This window comes from Anomaloglossus baeobatrachus, chromosome 1 (genome assembly GCF_048569485.1).
Source record: "Anomaloglossus baeobatrachus isolate aAnoBae1 chromosome 1, aAnoBae1.hap1, whole genome shotgun sequence".
In the NCBI taxonomy this organism is placed as follows: domain Eukaryota; kingdom Metazoa; phylum Chordata; class Amphibia; order Anura; family Aromobatidae; genus Anomaloglossus; species Anomaloglossus baeobatrachus.
In genome coordinates, this window is record NC_134353.1 from 881,164,457 (window position 1) to 881,187,260 (window position 22,804).

Consider the following 22,804-nt stretch of genomic DNA (forward strand, 5'->3'; position numbering starts at 1 on the left):
AACGGTTCAGAGGTTTTTACTCAAATCTCTTCCTAGTTCCAAAAAAGGACGGTACCTTCCGGCCCATCCTGGATCTCAAGCTTCTCAACAAGCATGTCCGGGTGCGGCATTTTCGCATGGAGTCTCTGCGATCAGTCATTGCCTCTATGACCCAAGGGGAGTTCCTGGCGTCCATCGACATCAGAGATGCCTATCTACATGTGCCAATCGCAGTGTCACATCAGCGTTGGTTATGTTTTGCGATAGGAGAGGATCATTTCCAATTCGTGGCTCTCCCCTTCGGGTTAGCCACGGCCCCTCGGGTATTCACCAAGGTCATGGCGGCAGTGATTGCGGTCCTGCACCTCCAGGGGTTAGCAGTGCTTCCTTATCTGGACGACCTTCTGGTCAAGGGTACATCTAGCGCAGACTGTCAGCGGAGTGTTTCGCTCACTCTCGCCACCCTAGCCCAATTCGGGTGGATTGTCAATCTTCCCAAATCCACTCTGACTCCGACCCAGAGTCTCACGTACCTAGGGATGCAGTTCGAGACTTTGCCGGCACTTGTGAAGTTGCCCTTAGACAAACAGCTGTCACTCCGGTTGGCGGTGCGCTCTCTCCTGAGGCCCCGCCGTTATACCCTCAGGCGTCTGATGCAGGTGCTGGGTCAATTGGTGGCCTCCATGGAGGCGGTTCCCTTTGCCCAGTTCCATCTGCGTCCTCTGCAGCTGGACATTCTCCGCTGTTGGGACAAGCGGCCTTCCTCCTTACAGAGGTTAGTGGCTCTGTCGCCACGGACCAGGAGCTCTCTTCAGTGGTGGCTTCGACCCCTCTCCCTGTCCCAAGGGCGCTCCTTCCTGACTCCGTCCTGGGTGATTCTCACCACGGATGCCAGCCTATCCGGCTGGGGAGCGGTACATCTCCACCACAGAGCACAGGGCACTTGGACTCCGTCCGAGTCAGCCCTTTCAATCAATGTGCTGGAAACCAGAGCTGTGCTTCTAGCTCTCCTAGCCTTTCACCACCTGTTGGCGGGCAGGCACATTCGAGTCCAGTCAGACAACGCGACAGCGGTTGCCTACATCAATCACCAAGGCGGGACACGCAGCCGCCTGGCAATGTTGGAGGTCCAACGCATTCTTCAATGGGCGGAGGACTCCAAGTCCACCATATCCGCAGTCCACATCCCTGGCATAGAAAACTGGGAGGCAGATTATCTCAGCCGTCAATCCGTGGACGGTGGCGAGTGGTCCCTGCACCCGGCAGTGTTTCAGTCAATCTGCCGCAAGTGGGGCACTCCGGACGTGGATCTAATGGCATCCCGTCACAACAACAAGGTTCCGGTTTACGTGGCTCGCTCCCACGATCCTCAGGCCTTCGCCGCGGACGCTCTGGTTCAAGACTGGTCCCAGTTTCGTCTGTCCAATGTGTTTCCCCCTCTAGCTCTCTTGCCCAGAGTCCTGCGCAAGATCAGAATGGAGGGCCGTCGAGTCATCCTCATTGCACCGGACTGGCCCAGGCGAGCTTGGTATCCGGACCTGCTCCAACTGTCCGTGGAGATGCCGTGGCATCTTCCGGACCGTCCAGACCTGCTCTCGCAAGGTCAGTTTTTCCGCCCGAATTCTGCGGCCCTCAAATTGACGGCGTGGCTCTTGAGTCCTGGATTTTGACGGCTTCTGGTATTCCTCCTGAAGTCATCTCCACTATGACTCGGGCCCGTAAGTCTTCCTCCGTCAAGATCTATCACAGGACTTGGAAAATTTTACTGTCCTGGTGTCGCTCTTCCGGCCATTCCCCTTGGCCATTCTTGTTGCCGACCCTTCTGTCTTTTTTACAGTCCGGTCTGCAGCTAGGACTGTCCCTCAACTCTCTCAAGGGACAAGTCTCAGCTCTATCAGTGCTGTTCCAGCGGCGTCTCGCCCGGCTGGCTCAGGTCCGCACCTTCATGCAAGGTGCGTCTCACATCATTCCGCCTTATCGGCGGCCCTTGGATCCCTGGGACCTTAACTTGGTCCTCACGGTATTGCAGAAACCCCCTTTCGAGCCCCTTAGGGAGGTTTCTTTGTATCGTCTTTCTCAAAAGGTGGCCTTTCTAGTTGCCATAACTTCTCTCAGGAGAGTCTCTGATTTGGCTGCGCTCTCCTCGGAGTCACCTTTTTTGGGTTTTCACCAAGACAAGGTAGTTCTCCGTCCGACCCTGGACTTTCTTCCTAAGGTGGTCTCTCCCTTCCACCTTAACCAGCATATTTCCTTGCCTTCCTTCTGTCCGGCCCCTGTTCATCGCTTTGAGAAAGCGCTGCATACTCTAGATCTGGTGCGTGCTCTCCGGATCTATGTGTCTCGCACCGCTGCGCTTAGGCGGTGCACCTCTCTTTTTGTGCTAACCACAGGGTGGCACAAGGGTCTCTCTGCTTCTAAGCCGACCTTGGCCCGTTGGATTAGATCGACCATTTCGGACGCCTACCAGAGTACTCAGGTGCCTCCCCCGCCGGGGATCAAAGCACACTCGACCAGAGCTGTCGGAGCCTCTTGGGCTTTTAGGCACCAGGCTACGGCTCAACAAGTCTGTCAGGCTGCCACTTGGACTAGCCTGCATACCTTTTCGAAGCACTACCAAGTGCATGCTCCTGCTTCGGCAGATGCGAGCTTGGGCAGACGCATCCTTCAGGTGGCTGTCGCCCACTTGTGAAGTTAGGCTCCGCCTACTTCTTAGTTTTTTCTGTTTATTCCCACCCAGGGACAGCTTTGGAACGTCCCATGGTCTGGGTCTCCCAAAGGAACGATAAAGAAAAAGAGAATTTTGTTACTTACCGTAAATTCTTTTTCTTATAGTTCCGTATTGGGAGACCCAGCTCCCTCCCTGTTGCCTGTTGGCAATTTTCTTGTTCCGTGTGTTATCACCGGCTGTTGTCGTGGACAGAGTCTCCGGTTGTTCCGGTTCTTACTCGGTTCTACTTGTGGGTGGCTATTCTCCTTCAGCTTTTGCACTAAACTGGCTAGGACTGGCTACCAGGGGGTGTATAAGCTCAGAGGGAGGAGCTACACTTTTAAGTGTAGTACTTTGTGTGTCCTCCGGAGGCAGAAGCTAAACACCCCATGGTCTGGGTCTCCCAATACGAAACTATAAGAAAAAGAATTTACGGTAAGTAACAAAATTCTCTTTTTTACTGCAGTGCATTTCACACTTCCAGGCTGATCTACAGTCCAAATGTCACCATGCCAAGTTAATTCCGAATGTGTAAACCTGCTAAATCTGCAGGGGGTTGAATACTACTTGTAGGCACTGTACATTCTGGCAAACTGCAGTCTAGCTTTTTTATGTCTCTTTGTCAGCAGTGGGGTCCTCCTGGATCTCCTCCACAGCGTTTCATTTCATTCAAAAGGGGATGGATATTTCACGCTGACACTGATGCACCCTGAGCCTGCAGCACAACTTGAATTTCTTTGCAACTTGATTGGCACTTCTTATCCACCATCCAAACTATTCTGCATTGCAAACTTTCAGCAATTTTTCTCTGTCGTCCATATCCAGGGAGATTAGCTACAGCGCCATGGGTTGTAAATATCTTGATTATGTTGCGCAATGTAGGGAAAAACATTAAACGTGGACTTGTAATCTTAAGATTGTTGATCTTTTTCAACAATTTTAGTTCTCAAGTCCTCAGACACTTCTTCTCTTTCTGATCTCCATGCTTAGTGCGGCACACCCAGACACACAATGCAGAGATTGATTCAACTTCAACTTGATTCAACACATTTTTTTTATTCAATTTTTTTACGAACATAACAGACTTTGTATTACAAAGCAAAGACAACTGCAACTTTCAGAAATATAAAAGTAGGGGTGCACAGTCCCGATATCCTATTACAATAGAAGTAGGAGTAGGGGGAAATAAGACCAATAGCATATCAAGGCCCAATACACACCATAACATGAATGGGTACAAATAAATATAACTGAAACCAGCTTGTCAAAGGTGTTATGAACCAGCTGATAAAGAAATAGATTATTAAATCAGATCCAACCTGAATAAAGCAAAGCTTTCTGGAAACTTCTCCCCTTTTTATCTGGTTTCTGGTGGGATTTTCATATTGCCCACACCTGTTATTTGCCAAAGATGAATTTGAATGAAAATCACATTTTTAAAACAAAGTTGTTTACCCACAATTTTGGAAAGGTGCCAACAATTTTGTACTGTCCAGTTTGCGTTTTTTGTGGGAAATTATGTCCAATTTGTTTTGTTTTTTTTTCTTTAGTGTTGCTTCATTACACACAAAACATGTGTAATTGCAATAATACTTCATTTTCTGGTACAATTTCAAGGGTGCCAACACTTTTGGCCATGACTGTAACTGTAATAGTCCTAAAAATGATTGCAGCATAATGTCTTTATTTTTTTTTCTTTGCTAGGATTTGTATATGGCCTTACAGGATTTTAATTTCAAGGCAGAGCACATTGAAGATGCCATGTCCAATGCTGTGCTGTATGGCGGAGATCTGCATTCTGCACTGGACTGGCTTTGCCTGAACCTACAGGACGGTACGACTATTACTTTTTTGTATAAAACTTGGTTCTGAAGTTTTGACCATGTGGTAATTTCCATAGAGGACAGAGCGTTTTAGCGTAAATTCATATTAGATCTATATATTTCTTACTTTCGAACTCCCAACAACATGTTTTCCTGCTGCCCTTTAATTGGATGCGTTCCCGTTTTGTGAGTGAACGCTCTGAGCTAATATGGATGTAGGCGGTATATAGTAATATATCTCTTTCCTATCACAGATGCGTTGCCCGATGGTTTCAGTCAGCAGTTTGAGCAGGAAGAGAAGAAAGTTAGAGAAAAGTTTCGTCCCATATCACAGCAGTCGCTTCGAGACAGTGTCGCCAGCTCTGATAGACCAGCCGATCCGCCCATGAAGGTAAGAGATTTAACCTCATAACGACGGCCGTACGATTTAAAGCGGCGGCAAAACAGGGTACTTATTCTGTTCCGCTGCTTTAAAGCGGCGGCCCGAAAAAACCCTGTAGCGCCCCCCAGCGACTGAAAATCTCGGGGGTTTCAGCTACCGGGGGTAGCTGAGACCCCCCCAGATTATGAATCGGGGTGTTTTTTTTGCACCCCGATAATGTGATCGGCGGTATACACCGTATACCGACGAACACATGAAAAAAAATAAATGGCCGGTAAAACTGATTTATTTTTCATCTGACATGATCAAACATGTCAGATGAGAAAGAAATATAAACCCCTAGTGGCCCCAAAGCCCCCGGTACCGGAGAGTCCTCCCCCCCCCCCCCCCCCACCGGACATCCAAAATGGCGCCGAAGCGCACAGAAAACTGCCGCCGCTGCCGGCTCTGCATTCATTTCCCTCCGATCTGAAATGATCAAACATTCCAGATCGCAGGGAAATGTCCTCCCCTTGACCCCTCCTCCGGTACACCGGAGCTGTCTGGTCCCCCGGAGCCCCCTCCAGTTCTCTGGAGCGCTCCCCCTTCCCCCCCCCGCCGGAGCATGCAAGATTGCGGCGGGCAGCGCACAGCGCGCGGCCGCATTCATTCTGCTCTTTCTGCCGCATGTGACACGTCACATGCGACAGAAAAGTCGTCCCCCGGTCACCCCCCGGTCACCCCCCGGTCAGCCCCCGGTCAGCCCCGTTACCTGGCTGCTGCTACGTCCCCGCGATCACTCCGCCTCCTAGAAAGCTGGCGGCGCATGCGCAGACAGCGGCTGTCAGCTGGATCCTTGCAAGCAGGGACGCTGACCTCGCTGCTGCGCTGTGGACCGGGGGAGAGTGAGTGCAGTGATCTGCAGCCACACTCCTCACATGGAGAGCCTGCTGTTCCAGAAAATGGGGGGTACGTTCTGTGAGCGTGCCCCTCATATTCTGGAATGAGGTTACTGCAAGTCACTCTGCCCTAGGTTGGACCGGGGCAGTGTGAGTGCAGTATTCTCAGATTACTGCACCCACACTGCTCATGGAGCGCTTGCTCTTCCAGAAAATGGGGGATACGTTCCCTGAACGTGCCTCCCATATTCTAGAAGGTCCAGAGTCGCCGAGGGACCTCCAAAATGGATTACAGCGACCGAAATGTATTTATTTTCAATAAATTGGTGAAAGAGGAATGTTTCGGGGAGTTTTTTTTTCCAAATAAATTTTTTTTTTTTTGTCTTTATTTTTTTCTATTACTTGACTGGGTTAGTGATGTCGGGTATCAGTTTAGATGCCGTGACATCACTAACCCCAGGGTTTGATGCCAGGTAACATTACAGCTGGTATCAACCCCGTATATTACCCCGTTTACCACCGCACCAGGGCGCGGGATGAGCTGGAGCGAAGCGCCAGGATTGGCGCATTTAATGGATGCGCCACTTCTGGGGCGGCTGCGGCCTGCTATTTTTAGGCTGGGAGGAGTCCAATAACCATGGCTCTTCTCACCCTGAGAATACCAGACCCCAGCTGTCCGCTTCACCTTGGCTGGTGATCTAATTTGGGGGGGACCCCACGGTTTTTTTTTTTTTTAAAAAAACGCCTGGGGAGCCCTCCAAATTGATCAGCCAAGGTGAAGCTGTCAGCTGTGGTTTGCAGGCTACAGCTGTCTGCTTTACCCTAGCTGGCTATCAAAAATAGGGGGGACCCCACGTCGTTTATTTTAATTATTAATTTTTTGGGGGGCTAAATACAAGGCTAGGCACCCTTTAGTGCCACATGAAAGGCACTAAAGGGCGCCAGCTTAGAATATGCAGGGGGGTGGGACGTTATATATGTTTGACATCTATCCATTCATCCATTGTAGCATTTTAGGCTGTGTGCCCACAATCAGGGTTTGCAGCGTTTTGGGCGCTGAGTGTTTTCCCTGTGTCCATAACGCTGCGTTGTGCAGTAGAAGCACAGTGGAAGGATTTTTAGAAATCTCATGCCCACTGGGCTTCTTTTCTCCGCAGCATAAACCGACCTGTGGTGCAGCTTCCTGAGCCTCAGCATGTCAATTTATGCTGCGGAGACAAGAGTGTTCTCTGCAGGTTGCATAGAGCTCCACAGCAGCCTGAACCCAAATCGTGGGCATGGGCAGCTGCGTTCTCCCGTGGACAACACTCACATCTCTGCAGGAAGGCTGACACTGTGTACTAGACGCCGTGTCGCTGGATCATGGCCACATAGCCTAAAAGTGAGAAATTTGTTGCTACAGCAACATTTTTGTGAAGTACCTGTGGATTCAAAATGCTTACTATACTCCTGAATAAAATCCAGTTTCCAAAATGGGGTCACTTGTGGGGGGTTTCTGCTGTATAGGTACCCAAGGGGCCCTGCAAATGTGACATGGTGCCCGCAATTTATTTCAACTTTTCCAGAATTCAAATGGTGCTCCTTCCATTCCAAGCCCTCCCATTTATCCAAACAGAGGTTTTTGGCCACATGTGGGGTATCCCTGTGCTCATAAGACATTGGATAACAACCTGTGGGGTCCACGGTTTGTTGTTGCCTCTTGAAAAAGTAAGAAATATGATGCTAAAGCAACATTTTTGTGAAAAAAATGAAAATTTTCAATATGGCAACCTAAGCTTATCAAATTCTATGAAGTACTCTTGGATTCAAACTGCTCAATATACACCTAGATAAAAGCCTTGAGGTGTCTTGTTTCCAGAATGGGGTCACTTGTGGGAAACCTCCACTGTTTAGGCACCTTAGGGGCTTTCCAAATGCAACATAGCGTCCGCTAATGATTCCAGCCAATTGTGCAGTCAAATGGCGCTCCTTCCCTTCCGAACTCTGCTGTGCACCCAAACAGTTGATTTTCATCACACATAAGGTATCAGCATACTCAGGAGAAATTGCACAATAAATTTTATGCTGAATTTTTTCCTTTTACACTTGTAAAAAAAAAAAAAGCTACCTGGTTGAAGTAACAATTTTGTGGTAAAAATGTTTTTTTTTTATTTTCACAGCTCAACATTATAAACTTCTGTGAAGCACCTGAGGGTTCAGGGTACTCACCAAACATCTAGATAAATTCCTTCAGGGGTCTATTTTCCAAAATGGGGCCACTTGTGGGGGACCTCCACTGTTTAGGCACCTCAGGGGCTCTCCTAATGCAACATAGCGTACGCTATTGATTCCAGCCAATTTTGCAGTCAAATGGCACTCCTTCCCTTCCGAGCCCTGTCATGCGCCCAAACAGTTGATTTCCACCACATATAAGGTATCGCCAAACTCAGGAGAAATTGCACAATAAATTTCATGGTGATATTTTTTTTCCTGTTACCCTTGTGAAAAAAAAGCTACCTGGTTGAAATAACAATTTTGTGGTAAAATTTTATTTTTTTATTTTCATGGCTCAACGTTATAAAATTCTGTGAAGCACCTAGGGGTTCAGGGTACTCACCAAACATCTAGATAAATTCCATGAGGGGCCTAGTTTCCAAATTGGGGTCACTTGTGCGGGGTTTCTGCTGTTTAGGTACCTTAGGGGACCTCCAAATGTGACATGGTGCCCGCAATCTTTTTCAGCCAAATTTCCTTTCCAAAATTCAAATATTGCTCCTTTTGTTCCAAGCCCTCCCATTTGTCCAAACAAAGGTTTCAGACCACATGTGAGGTATCACCGCGCTCATAAAAAAGTGGTTAAAAAACCTTGAGGTCAAATTTTTGGAATTACCTCTTGAAAAAGTGAGAAAATTGATGCTAAAGCAACATTTTTCAGAAAATTATTAAAATTTTCAATATGACAACGTAATGTTAACAAAATCTGTGAAGTACCTGTGGATCTAAAATGCTCACTATACCCCTAGATAGAAGCCTTGAGGGGTCTAGTTTCCAAAATGGTGTCATTTGTGAGGGGTTTCTTCTGTTTAGGTACCTTAACGACCTGTAAATGCAACATGGTGCCCGCAATCTATTTCAGCCAAATTTGCTTTCCAAAATTCAAATATTGCTCCTTCTGTTCCGAGCCCTCCCATTTGTCCAAACAGAGGTTTCTGACCACATGTAGGGTATCGGCGCGCTCATAAGAAAGTGGGGAACAGGTTTTGGGGTCCATTTTGTTGTGTTATTTCTTCTAAAATTGAATAAATTTGGGTTAGAGCAACATTTTAAGGTAAAATTTAATTTTTGCTTTTTTTGATTCCACATTGCTTTTGTTCATGTGAAGCACCTGAAGGGTTAATAAACTTTTTGAATGTGGTTTTGAGTACTTTGGGGGGTGCAGTTTTTAGAATGGTGTCACTTTTGGGTATTTTCTGTCATCTAGGCCTATTGAAGTCACTTCAAATGTGATGTGGTCCCTAAAAAAATGGTTTTGTAAATTTTGATGTAAAAATGAGAAATCGCTGATAAACGTTGAACCCCTCTAACTTCCTAACAAAAAAAATTTTTGTTTCCAAAATTGTGCTGATGTAAAGTAGACAAGTGGGAAATGTTATTTATTAACTATTTTGTGTCACAGAAATATCTGGTTTAACGATATAAAAATTCAAAAGTTGAAAATTGCTAAATTTTCAAAATTTTTGCCAAAATTCAATTTTTTTCATAAATAAATGCAAAAAATATTGTCCTAAATTTGGTACTAACATGAAGTCCAATATGTGACAAAAAAACAATCTCAGAATCACCGGGATCCGTTGAAGCGTTCCAGAGTTATAACCTCATGAAGTGACACTGGTCAGAATTGCAAAATTTGGTCTGGTCATTAAGGGGTTAAAGGGGCTGTCCACTACTTTAACCCCTTCACGACCGGCCGATTTTTCACTTTCCGTTTGTTTTTTTCGCCATTCTTTTTCTCAGAGATGTAACTTTTATTTTTCAGTCAATATGGTCATGTGAGGGCTCATTTTTTGCGGAACGAGCTGTACTTTTAAATGAAACCATCAGTTTTACCATGTAGTGTACTTGAAAAGGGCAAAAAAATTCCAAATGAAGAAAAATTGCAAAAAAAGTGCGATAGCACTATGGTTTTTGAGATATTTTATTCACTGTGTTCACTATATGGTAAAACTGATGTGTAGGTGTGATGCCTCAGGTCAGTGCGACGTCGTAGACACGAAACATGTATAGGTTTACTTTTATATAAGGGGTTAAAAAAAATCGAAAAAAGTGGCGCACGTTTTATGCCATATTCCGTGACCCGTAGCGTTCTCATTTTTCGGGCTCTATGGCTCAGTGACTGCTTATTTTTTGCGTCTCGAGCTGACGTTTTTAATGGTACCATTTTTGCGCAGATGCTATGTTTTGATCGCCTCTTATTACATTTTGCGCAAAGGTTGTGGCGACAAAAAAAACGTCGTTTTGGCGTTTGGAATTTTTTTGCCGCTACGCCGTATACTGACCAGATTAATTGATTTTATATTTTGATAGTTCGGGCGTTTCTGAACGCGGCGATACCTAATGTGTGTATATTTTTATTTTTTTAACCCTTGACTTTTCAATGGGGCGAATGGGGGGGTGATTTGAACTTTTAGTTTTTTTTTGTTTTTTTTTAATTGTTTAAAACTTTTTTTTAACTTTTTTTTTTTTTAATTTTACTAGTCCCCCTAAGGGGCTATTGCGATCAGCAATCCGATCGCTCTGCAGTATCTGCTGATCACAGCTACACAGCTGTAAACATCAGATACGCTCTCTTTCACTTTTGCTGTGCCGCTGGCACAGCGAAAGTGAAAGCAAGTCATGTGTAGTACAGGAGTCATGACATGACCCTGTGCTACCATGACAACTATCGGAAGTCACGTGATCGCTTCACGTGACTTCCGGTATCGGGCGGTAAGTAAAAGTTTACCGCGATCGCGCTTATAATGGAGCTGTCACGTATTGACAGCGCCATTTAAGGGGTTAATCGGCCCGAGCAGATAACGATTCTGCTCGTGCTTAGCAGGCACACATCTCAGCTGTGAAAATCAGCTGAGATGTGCGCCAATCGCGACATGCTGCCGCCGGAGGACCGCGGGCAGTAACATTATGACATTTAGGACGTAATTTTACTGCCAGCGGCCGTTAAGGGGTTAACATTGATGGTCTATCATTAAGATAGGTCATCAATGTCTGATCGGTCGGGGTACGACCCCACACACCCATGCCGATCAGCTATTCTCGGCAGCTGGAAATGCTCAGTTCCCCGTCTTCTGATAATGGTCACGGCGGTGGTGCATAGCCGCCTACTATTGATTTTAATGGGAGGCAGATGTGCAGTTCGCCGCTATCAGGAAACGGAGCAGCTCCAGAACTGATCATTTCCTGCTGCCCCCGAGAGAACTTGATCGACGAGGTGCGGGGTGTCAAACCCCGACCGATCTGACATTGATGACATATCCTACGGATAGACCATCAATGTTAAAGTAGTGGATAACCCCTTTAAGTCATAGAGCAAGAAAATTGTTGGAAAAGGTAAAAAAAAAAAAGTTTTTATCTTAAGGCTGCTTTCACACATCCGGTTCAAAAACATATGAGCGGCACAATCCGGCTCAAAAACATATGCAACGGATGCGACGAAAAAAACGGATCCGTTGCATAGGTTTTTCCATGCGGCCCGTCTGGTTTTTGACGGATGCGGCTTGCTACTGAGCATGCGCAGTGCAAAAAACCGCATCCGGCGTCCATAGGCTTGCATTGTGAATCGCGCCGGATCCGGTGCGATGCGTTTTTTTTGCCACACCAAAAAACGTGCCAGGCAACGTTCCATTCGGCCGCCGCATGGGCTAATATGCCGCATCCGGCAAAAAACGTACGCAACGCAAGGCCATGCGGCAGAATACGGCGCTAATGCAAGTCTATGCAGGGAAAAACGCAACCGGCGGCAAAAAAAAAACGGTTGCGTTTTTTCTGCAAAGCGCCATATTGTGCCGCTCAGCAAAAACCGGATGTGTGAAAGCAGCCTAAGACGCTTTGTAATACATATTGTAGGGGTCATGGCTATATGTTGCCTTGTTCCCTTTTACACATAAGTAACAGAATTCGTGCAGCCCACAGCCGCTTGTAGCATGAATAAACCGTATACATCTCCCATATAGTCCAACATCGGAGGTAATAGTAAATTCTGTGTTGTATGGGGTCTATGGAGCTGCTTCAGGACCTGAGCTGCCCCACATATGGCGGGGGGCCAGCTGTGTCATAATGCAATCTCCTGCCTCTAAGAACAGCGACCAGAGAAAAGCCCCAATCGCTGCTGTTTAATCTGTGATAACCTCATGTATATGTTGCGATCCCAGTGGCAGGTGTTTCCATCACCAAATTCTCTTCTGCCGCCATGTCATTCAAGTAAATTTTGTTTTGCATATTTTGGAGCGCTGCCTTCTTTTTTCATTTTTTTTTTTTTTTTTTTATTTTTTTTTTTATTTTTCTTATATATAAAATTATATCTGTGTGTGGAAAGGAATGGGACATGTAAATTACATAATTACATAGTTACTTAGGTTGAAAAAAGACCTAGGTCCATCTAGTTCAACCTTCCTCCTCCAATTCTACATTTTGTCCCTAAGTAAATTCATAAAGTAAAATGATAAAAATCACTTTTTATCTCCGGTATCCGTAATATATCTTGCCAGATTGCTTCACACATAAGTTGTGATATAAGTGATTCTTCTCATTTATGTATTGCAGGCCAGTAATGATAAAGAGAAGGAACTGAGCATGAAAGAGTGGATTCTGCGGTATGCGGAGCAGGGGAGTGATGAGGAGGAGGAGGAGGAGAAGGAGGAGCTGGATCCTAAGAAAGACCCCGAGATGGAGAAGTTTGACCCGGTAAGTGTCCACATACATCGCATGGTGGCGGGAACAGGTAGATGTAGTTGAGGCTTTATCATTGCATTAATAGACTTTATCTCTATCGTTTCATTGAGGGTCATGGGAAACCATGGGTGTATGCTGCCGCCACTAGGCTGTGACACTAGCTTAAAAAAGTTAGCTCCTCTTCAGTTGTATACACCCACCGACTGGAGCCAAGCTGGTCCGTAGGAGGCAGATATGTGGCTGCACTCAGCCCCGTTTTCCATCTTAAATTTGTTGTTTTTTTATTAACAATTTTCCTCTTTCTTTCAAATATGTCTTGTGTTTGGGCAACAGAGTGGAGTTTTGTCACTATGTGATCCCCCTACAGACCGAGTGCACAATGTGGGGTTGTGTCACTCTATGATCCCCCTACAGACCGAGAGCACAGTGTGGGGTTGTGTCACTATGTGATCCCCCTACAGACCGAGAGCACAGTGTGGGGTTGTGTCACTCTGTGACGATCCTACAGACCGAGAGCACAGTGTGGGGTTGTGTCACTCTGTGATCCCCCTACAGACCGAGAGCACAGTGTGGGGTTGTGTCACTATGTGATTTCCCCCCCCCTACAGACCGAGAGCACAGTGTGGGGTTGTGTCACTCTGAGATCCCCCTACAGACCGAGAGCACAGTGTGGGGTTGTGTCACTCTGTGATGATCCTACAGACCGAGAGCACAGTGTGGGGTTGTGTCACTATGTGATCCCCTACAGACCGAGAGCACAGTGTGGGGTTGTGTCACTATGTGATCCCCCTACAGACCGAGAGCACAGTGTGGGGTTGTGTCACTATGTGATCCCCCTACAGACCGAGAGCACAGTGTGGGGTTGTGTCACTATGTGATTTCCCCCCTCCCCCCTACAGACCGAGAGCACAGTGTGGGGTTGTGTCACTCTGAGATCCCCCTACAGACCGAGAGCACAGTGTGGGGTTGTGTCACTCTGAGATCCCCCTACAGACCGAGAGCACAGTGTGGAGTTGTGTCACTATGTGATCCCCCTACAGACCGAGAGCACAATGTGGAGTTTTGTCACTCTGTGATGATCCTACAGACCGAGAGCACAGTGTGGGGTTGTGTCACTATGTGATTTCCCCCCCCCCCCTACAGACCGAGAGCACAGTGTGGAGTTGTGTCACTATGTGATCCCCCTACAGACCGAGAGCACAATGTGCGGTTGTGTCACTATGTGATCCCCCTACAGACCGAGAGCACAGTGTGGGGTTGTGTCACTATGTGATTTCCCCCCCCCCCACAGACCAAGAGCACAGTGTGGGGTTGTGTCACTACTGTATCCTCTTTCATCTACGAGGCAGGGCCGTAAACCCCTATAGCATCAAGAGTGTTTGGGGGTTCCCAGGTGTTGTGGTCCTTTCCACCACACCCCTGCACGTTCATCCACCAGAGTCTAATGGTGCAGAGAGGGAAGACGGACGAGATTCCTTTCAGCCACCCGGCAGACAGCGATCAGGACGTCTGATAATCATCTTCCAACTTCATCCTGCAAAGAAGGGTTCTGAGGCTTTCAGGACAGGTATCCCCTCCCTTGTCTCTAGATCCCGTCTCACAGTGAAGCTCCTGATTTCTATACAAAAAAAAAGTTATATGTACAGTTAGGTCCAGAAATATTTGGACAGTGACACAAGTTTTGTTATTTTAGCTGTTTACAAAAACATGTTCAGAAATACAATTATAATATGGGCTGAAAGTGCACACTCCCAGCTGCAATATGAGAGTTTTCACATCCAAATCGGAGAAAGGGTTTAGGAATCATAGCTCTGTAATGCATAGCCTCCTTTTTTTCAAGGGACCAAAAGTAATTGGACAAGGGACTCTAAGGGCTGCAATTAACTCTGAAGGCGTCTCCCTCGTTAACCTGTAATCAATGAAGTAGTTAAAAGGTCTGGGGTTGATTACAGGTGTGTGGTTTTGCATTTGGAAGCTGTTGCTGTGACCAGACAACATGCGGTCTAAGGAACTCTCAATTGAGGTGAAGCAGAACATCCTGAGGCTGAAAAAAAAGAAAAAATCCATCAGAGATAGCAGACATGCTTGGAGTAGCAAAATCAACAGTCGGGTACATTCTGAGAAAAAAGGAATTGACTGGGGAGCTTGGGAACTCAAAAAGGCCTGGGCGTCCACAGATGACAACAGTGGTGGATGATCGCCGCATACTTTCTTTGGTGAAGAACCCGTTCACAACATCAACTGAAGTCCAGAACACTCTCAGTGAAGTAGGTGTATCTGTCTCTAAGTCAACAGTAAGAGAAGACTCCATGAAAGTAAATACAAAGGGTTCACATCTAGATGCAAACCATTCATCAATTCCAAAAATAGACAGGCCAGAGTTAAATTTGCTGAAAAACACCTCATGAAGCCAGCTCAGTTCTGGAAAAGTATTCTATGGACAGATGAGACAAAGATCAACCTGTACCAGAATGATGGGAAGAAAAAAGTTTGGAGAAGAAAGGGAACGGCACATGATCCAAGGCATGCATGGCTTTCAATGGCACTGGGTCACTTGTGTTTATTCATGACATAACAGCAGACAAGAGTAGCCGGATGAATTCTGAAGTGTACCGGGATATACTTTCAGCCCAGATTCAGCCAAATGCCGCAAAGTTGATCGGACGGCGCTTCATAGTACAGATGGACAATGACCCCAAGCATACAGCCAAAGCTACCCAGGAGTTCATGAGTGCAAAAAAGTGGAACATTCTGCAATGGCCAAGTCAATCACCAGATCTTAACCCAATTGAGCATGCATTTCACTTGCTCAAATCCAGACTTAAGACGGAAAGACCCACAAACAAGCAAGACCTGAAGGCTGTGGCTGTAAAGGCCTGGCAAAGCATTAAGAAGGAGGAAACCCAGCGTTTGGTGATGTCCATGGGTTCCAGACTTAAGGCAGTGATTGCCTCCAAAGGATTCGCAACAAAATATTGAAAATAAAAATATTTTGTTTGGGTTTGGTTTATTTGTCCAATTACTTTTGACCTCCTAAAATGTGGAGTGTTTGTAAAGAAATGTGTACAATTCCTACAATTTCTATCAGATATTTTTGTTCAAACCTTCAAATTAAACGTTACAATCTGCATTTGAATTCTGTTGTAGAGGTTTCATTTCAAATCCAATGTGGTGGCATGCAGAGCCCAACTCGCGAAAATTGTGTCACTGTCCAAATATTTCTGGACCTAACTGTACATTGTAAAATGATCACTGGTGAAATCCTGGAGTGGAGATATGTTTCGAGGAGGTTGTCAGCCTCAGTGATGTGAATCTAGAAAAATTGTCCAACATGTTAGATGTTGAGAGGGTTAATCGGCCATGTGAAGGGCCCAGTTTGTGAACAGCTGAAAAGTTGGGTGGGACGGCTGTTCACATATCTCGACCCTATGGTGTTGTCCAGGAGGTAAAATGAAGGTCTCTGGATTTACTCAGTCTGTGTATGGAGGTGAGCAGACCTCCTAGATTTGTGTTCATACTGAAGGAACTGGTCCTTTTCCTGAGCGGGCGGACCCTGCATTGGAAAGACTTTTAAAGGGAACCAACCACCAGGTTTTTGCCCTAAAACTAGAGGCTGTGTCGTATTGGTGCTAGGATGCTGATTAAAATGATACCTTTAGCTGATAAATCCGAGGCTTGATTGCAGAATAATCCTTGTTTGGCATGTGCTGATTCCTTCACCGATTTATTGAAAACAACGTCACAATAGCGATGTGCACGCACCGCCAACAGCAGTAATGGCGGCGGTGCTGCAAAATTTAAATACCGAAAAGTAGGCAAGGCAGGAGGAGGAATCATCACTGGGGACCCGACCCGTAAGGTCCCAACTTATACTAAAGCCTGGTGGTGGGTTCCCTTTAAGAGCTATCTGTCTTCTTTATGCCGGAAAAGCTGTGATGGTTTGTTTTAATTTGTCCTGGTTTATGAAGTCTTAATAAACCAGTGGAAGAGTTAAACGAAAACCATTCCTGTGTCTAGCTCGTTTAGCAGCCAAGTGAGCCGATCTACCACAATATGTATATTTCTTTGTCGCTCCATTGGGAGACCCAGACAATTGGGTGTATAGCTTCTGCCTCTGGAGGCCACACAAAGTATTACACTTTAAAAAGTGTAACCCCTCCCCTCTGCCTATACACCTTCCCGTGGACCACGGGCTCCTCAGTTTTATGCTTTGTGTGGAAGGAGGCACACATCCACTCATGCATTCACATACTAGTTATGTCGGAGACTGCCGTCGCGCCATTCTCGTCGCTCCAGACTGGCCGAGGTGGTCGTGGTATCCGGATCTGTGGCATCTCACGGTGGGTCAACCGTGGGCACTTCCAGACCGCCCAGACTTGCTGTCACAAGGCCAGTTTTTCCATCTGAATTCTGTGGCCCTCAACCTGACTGTGTGGCCATTGAGTCCTGGCTCCTAGCGTCTTCGGGGTTATCTCAGGATGTCATTGCCACCATGAGACAGGCCAGGAAGCCAACGTCCGGCAAGATCTATTACAGGTCTTGGCAAATCTTCCTATCCTGGTGCGCTGATAACGGTTTTCCTCCATGGCCGTTTGCCTTACCCACATTCCTTTCATTCCTACAATCTGGAATGGACAAGGGTTTGTCCCTCGGCTCTCTCAAGGGCCAGGTATCGGCGCTCTCCGTGTTTTCTTTTTCGCTCCTAATTGGGAGACCCAGACAATTGGGTGTATAGCTATTGCCTCTGGAGGCCACACAAAGTATTACACTTAAAAGTGTAAGGCCCCTCCCCTTCTGGCTATACACCCCCAGTGGGATCACTGGCTCACCAGTTTTGTGCTTTGTGCGAAGGAGGCAACACATCCACGCATAGCTCCACTTTTCTTCAGCGCTCTATTGGGAGACCCAGACGATTGGGGTATAGCTACTGCCCTCTGGAGGCCACACAAAGCACTACATTAAAAGTGCAAGGCCCCTCCCCCTCTGGCTATACCCCCCCGTGGTATCACGGGTTCTCCAGTTTTAGCTTTGTGTGCGAAGGAGGTCAGACATTCCATGCATAGCTCCACAGATTTTAGTCAGCAGCAGCTGCTGACTGTTTCGGATGGAAGAAAAGAGGACACATATAGTGTCCCCAGCATGCTCCCTTCTCACCCCTGGATGGTGTTGTAAGGTTGAGGTACCTATTGCTGGTACAGGGCTGGAGCCTGACATGCTGTTTTCCTTCCACATCCCCTTGTAGGGCTCTGTGGAAGTGGGATCCTGCCGGCCTCTCAGCTCTGATGCCGGGCTCCATCCACAGACCCATTAGAACCTGATGGAGACGGAGCAGGAGTACGATCAGGGACAGGCCCTGCATCATACAGGTACTCCGTGTCCCCGGCAGGCACAGACACACTCCGGGCTGGCTGGGTGTTGTAGTGCGCCGGGGACCGCAATGTTGGAGTTAGTGTCCCTACAGATTACTGGGGGATTGTTTGTGTTTGGGAACGCAGCGCCGACCCCCTCTGGACCGGGCGGCGCTGCTGTGACTTGTGGTGCGCCGGGGATCCGCCGTCCGCGCTTTTACGGCGGCGGCGGTTATAAATTTAGTCCCCGGCTTTTTGGGCCTAGGACGCCGGCAGCTCCGTTTCGTTCCCGCCCCCACCCTGTCATTCAGGGTAGGGGAGAGACGCTGTTCGCTAGCAGCGACGAGGGCTGGAGCCTGTTTTACATGCTCCAGCCCTCTCACTTGGCACAGAGGGAAGCAGGCTTCCCGCTCTTAGCCAGGAACGCCCAGGGCCCGCCCCCCTTCCTCTCAGGACGCCGGCAGCCATTACATGCAGTCTGGCTGGAGGAAGGACGCAAGGCTCTGGGAGACCTGGACTAGGGGCTATCTGGCGACCACACACCCGCTTTTTAAGCGGGCGGTAAGCGATTTTTCTGTGCTGGTCCCTCTAGTGCCTCACTGTGTATCAGTGTACTGGGTACAGATATATAGTTATTGTATTACTTGCACTGTGAGGTGCGCTTCTGGCTGCTCTCCCAGATCACTCTGTGGAAGCAGCAACATGTCATCCTCAAAACGCAAGGCGGCCAAGGCTAGGGCTGTGTATACTGCGTGTGCTGCATGTGGGGCTAATCTACCAGCAGGCTCCGATGACCCCCATTGTGTGCAATGCTCCGACCCGGTGCTGCTTCGCCAGCCGGAGTCAGGAGAGGTAGTCACCCAGGCTGAGACGCTTGTAAGTTCTGCCCCGGTGACAGGGACGGACTTTGCAGTTTTTGCAGATAATATGTCTGTCTCTATGGCAAAAATCCTTGAAACCTTGCAATCTATGCATGGGGCTCAGTCTCTGGGCACGGCGAGGCCTCTGTCCTCAGGTCCCCCTCACTTGGAATTAATCCAGCCCACAGGGGAGTCCCCGGCTTCACAGGCCGAGGATTATGACTCAGATGATGGCCCCAGCCACCCTAAGCGAGCTCGCTGGGAAAGACCCTCGACGTCTTCACACTGCTCAGGGTCTCAGCGCAATCAGTCTCCCTGTGATGTGTCTGATGAGAGTGATCAGGAATCCATTCCTGGAACCCCTCTCAACCTGGATACCCCTGATGGGGATGCCATGGTAAACGACCTTATCTCAGCCATCAATAGGCTGTTGGATATTTCTCCCCCAGCCCCTTCAGCAGAAGAGGCGGCTGCGGAGCAGGAGAAGTTTCGTTTCCTTTATCCCAAGCGTAAATTGAGTGCTTTGTTGGATCACGCTGACTTCAGAGAATCAATCCAGAAGCACGACGCTCACCCAGAAAGGCGTTTCTCTAAACGATCTAAAGATACGCGTTTCCCTTTCCCCCCTGAGGTGGTCAAGCGCTGGACACAGTGTCCAAAGGTAGACCCCCCGATTTCCAAACTTGCAGCTAGATCCATAGTTGCAGTGGAGGATGGCGCTTCACTTAAAGATGCCAATGACAGACAGATGGACCTTTGGTTAAAATCTGTCTATGAAGCTATCGGCGCGTCGTTTGCTCCGGCATTCGCAGCCGTATGGGCACTCCAAGCTATTTCAGCTGGGTTAGCAAAAGTGGATGCTATCATGCATCCAGCAGTGCCGCAAGTGGCGCATCTTACCACGCAGATGTCGGCGTTTGCGACCTATGCTATCAATGCTGTCCTAGAATCTACGAGTCGCACCTCAATGGCGTCCGCCAATTCGGTAGTTTTGCGCAGAGCCTTGTGGTTAAAGGACTGGAAAGCAGATGCTGGTTCCAAAAAATGTTTAACCAGTTTGCCTTTATCTAGAGATAGACTGTTTGGCGAGCCATTGGCTGACATCATTAAGCAGTCCAAGGGTAAAGACTCCTCTTTACCACAACCCAGAACAACCAAACCTCAGCAGAAAAAGTGGCAGCAGAGGTTTCAGTCCTTTCGAGGTTCGGGCAAGACACCATTTACCTCGTCCAAAGGGACTCAGAGGACGCAAAGAAACTCAGATTCGTGGCGGGCTCACACGCGCCCCAAGAAAGCAAATGGAGGTACCGCTTCCAAAGCGGCTACCTCATGACTTCCAGCCCCCCCCCTCCGCATCGCCGGTCGGGGGCAGGCTCTCCCGCTTTTCCGGCATTTGGATGTCACAGGTCAAAGACCGGTGGGTGACGGACATTTTGTCTCGCGGGTACAGAATCGAGTTCAATTCTCGTCCTCCAGCTCGGTTCTTCAGAACCTCCCCACATCCAGACCGAGCAGATGCTCTGCTGCAGGCGGTGGATTCCCTAAAAGCGGAAGGAGTGGTTATCCCAGTCCCTCCTCAGGAACAAGGGCAAGGGTTTTACTCCAATCTCTTTGTGGTTCCAAAAAAGGACGGCTCGTTCCGTCCTGTTCTGGACCTAAAACGGCTCAACAAACATGTGCACGCCAGGAGGTTCCGGATGGAAACCCTCCGCTCTGTCATTGCCTCAATGTCCAGAGGAGACTTCCTTGCCTCAATAGACATCAAAGATGCTTATCTCCACGTGCCAATTGCTACAGAACATCAACGTTTTCTACGTTTTGTGATAGGAGACGACCATTTTCAGTTCGTAGCTCTTCCATTTGGTCTGGCGACAGCCCCACGGGTCTTCACCAAGGTCATGGCGGCGGTGGTAGCAGTCTTGCACTCTCAGGGACACTCGGTGATCCCTTACCTAGACGACTTATTGGTCAAAGCTCCCTCTCAGGAGGCATGTCAGCACAGCCTGAATGCTACGCTGGAGACTCTACAGTCTTTCGGATGGATCATCAACTTTCCAAAGTCGATCCTATCACCGACTCAGTCACTAACGTATCTTGGCATGGAGTTTCATACTCTAGCAGCGATAGTGAAGCTTCCGCTGGACAAGCAGCGGTCACTGCAGACAGGGGTGCAATCTCTTCTGCAGGGCCAGTTGCATCCCTTGCGGCGCCTCATGCATTTCCTAGGGAAGATGGTGGCAGCCATGGAAGCAGTTCCCTTTGCGCAGTTTCATCTGCGCCCACTTCAATGGGACATTCTCCGCCAATGGGACGGGAAGTCAACGTCCCTGGACAGGAAAGTCTCGCTTTCCCAGACGGCCAGGGACTCTCTACAATGGTGGCTCCTTCCCACCTCATTATCTCAGGGAAGATCCTTTCTGCCCCCATCCTGGGCAGTAGTTACGACAGATGCGAGTCTGTCGGGGTGGGGAGCAGTGTTTCTCCACCACAGGGCTCAGGGGACGTGGACTCCGCAGGAGTCCACCCTTCAGATCAATGTTCTGGAAATCAGAGCAGTGTATCTTGCCCTACTGGCCTTCCAGCAGTGGCTGGAAGGAAAGCAGATCCGAATCCAATCGGACAACTCCACAGCGGTGGCATACATCAACCACCAAGGAGGGACGCGCAGTCGGCAAGCCTTCCAAGAAGTCCGGCGCATTCTAATGTGGGTGGAGGACAGAGCATCCACCATATCCGCGGTTCACATCCCAGGCGTAGAAAACTGGGAAGCAGACTTCCTCAGTCGCCAGGGCATGGACGCAGGGGAATGGTCCCTTCACCCGGACGTGTTTCAGGAAATCTGTCGCCGCTGGGGAGTGCCGGACGTCGACCTAATGGCATCCCGGCACAACAACAAGGTCCCGGCATTCATGGCGAGGTCGCGCGATCAAAGAGCTCTGGCGGCAGACGCCTTGGTTCAAGATTGGTCGCAGTTTCAGCTCCCTTACGTGTTTCCGCCTCTGGCGCTCTTGCCCAGAGTGCTACGCAAGATCAGATCCGAGTGCAGCCGCGTCATACTCGTCGCTCCAGACTGGCCGAGGAGGTCGTGGTATCCGGATCTGTGGCATCTCACGATCGGTCGACCGTGGTCACTGCCAGACCGACCAGACTTACTGTCCCAAGGGCCGTTTTTCCATCAGAATTCTGCGGCCCTGAACCTGACTGTGTGGCCATTGAGTCCTGGATCCTAGCATCTGCAGGATTATCTCAAGGAGTGGTTGCCACAATGAGACAAGCTAGAAAGTCGAATTCTGCTAAGATCTACCACAGAACGTGGAAGATTTTCTTATCCTGGTGCTTGGCCCAGGGAGTGTCTCCCTGGCCATTTGCATTACCCAAGTTTCTTTCTTTCCTGCAATCGGGGTAGAAAAGGGCTTGTCGCTCAGCTCCCTTAAAGGGCAAGTTTCGGCACTATCCGTGTTTTTTCAGAAGCGTCTAGCACGTCTTCCTAAGGTGTGCACGTTCCTGCAGGGGGTCTGTCATATTGTGCCCCCGTACAAGCGACCGTTAGATCCATGGGATCTGAACAGGGTACTAGTTGCTCTCCAGAAGCCGCCCTTCGAGCCTCTGAAGGAAGTTTCCTTTTCTCGGCTGTCGCAGAAAGTGGCGTTTCTTGTTGCCATCACATCGCTTCGGCGAGTGTCTGAGCTGGCAGCTCTGTCATCCAAGGCTCCCTTCCTGGTGTTCCACCAGGACAAGGTTGTGCTGCGCCCCATTCCGGAGTTTCTTCCTAAGGTCGTATCCTCTTTTCATCTTAATCAGGATATTTCCTTGCCTTCTTTTTGTCCTCATCCGGTTCACCGGTATGAAAAGGACTTACGTTTGCTAGATCTGGTGAGAGCACTCAGAATCTACATTTCC

At 48.3% G+C, this 22,804-nt stretch overlaps 1 protein-coding gene across 2 annotated transcripts in view; it reads left to right on the forward strand.

Moving 5' to 3' along the window:
* Positions 1-22,804, forward strand: part of DHX29 (DExH-box helicase 29) — a 164,782-nt gene that overhangs the window by 13,377 nt on the left and 128,601 nt on the right. For both annotated transcript variants that reach the window (XM_075326514.1, XM_075326506.1), the window contains exons 5-7: positions 4,391-4,520; positions 4,764-4,900; positions 12,568-12,708. In XM_075326514.1, coding sequence (XP_075182629.1) covers positions 4,391-4,520; positions 4,764-4,900; positions 12,568-12,708 — 408 coding nt within the window. The remainder of the gene's footprint in view (positions 1-4,390; positions 4,521-4,763; positions 4,901-12,567; positions 12,709-22,804) is intronic.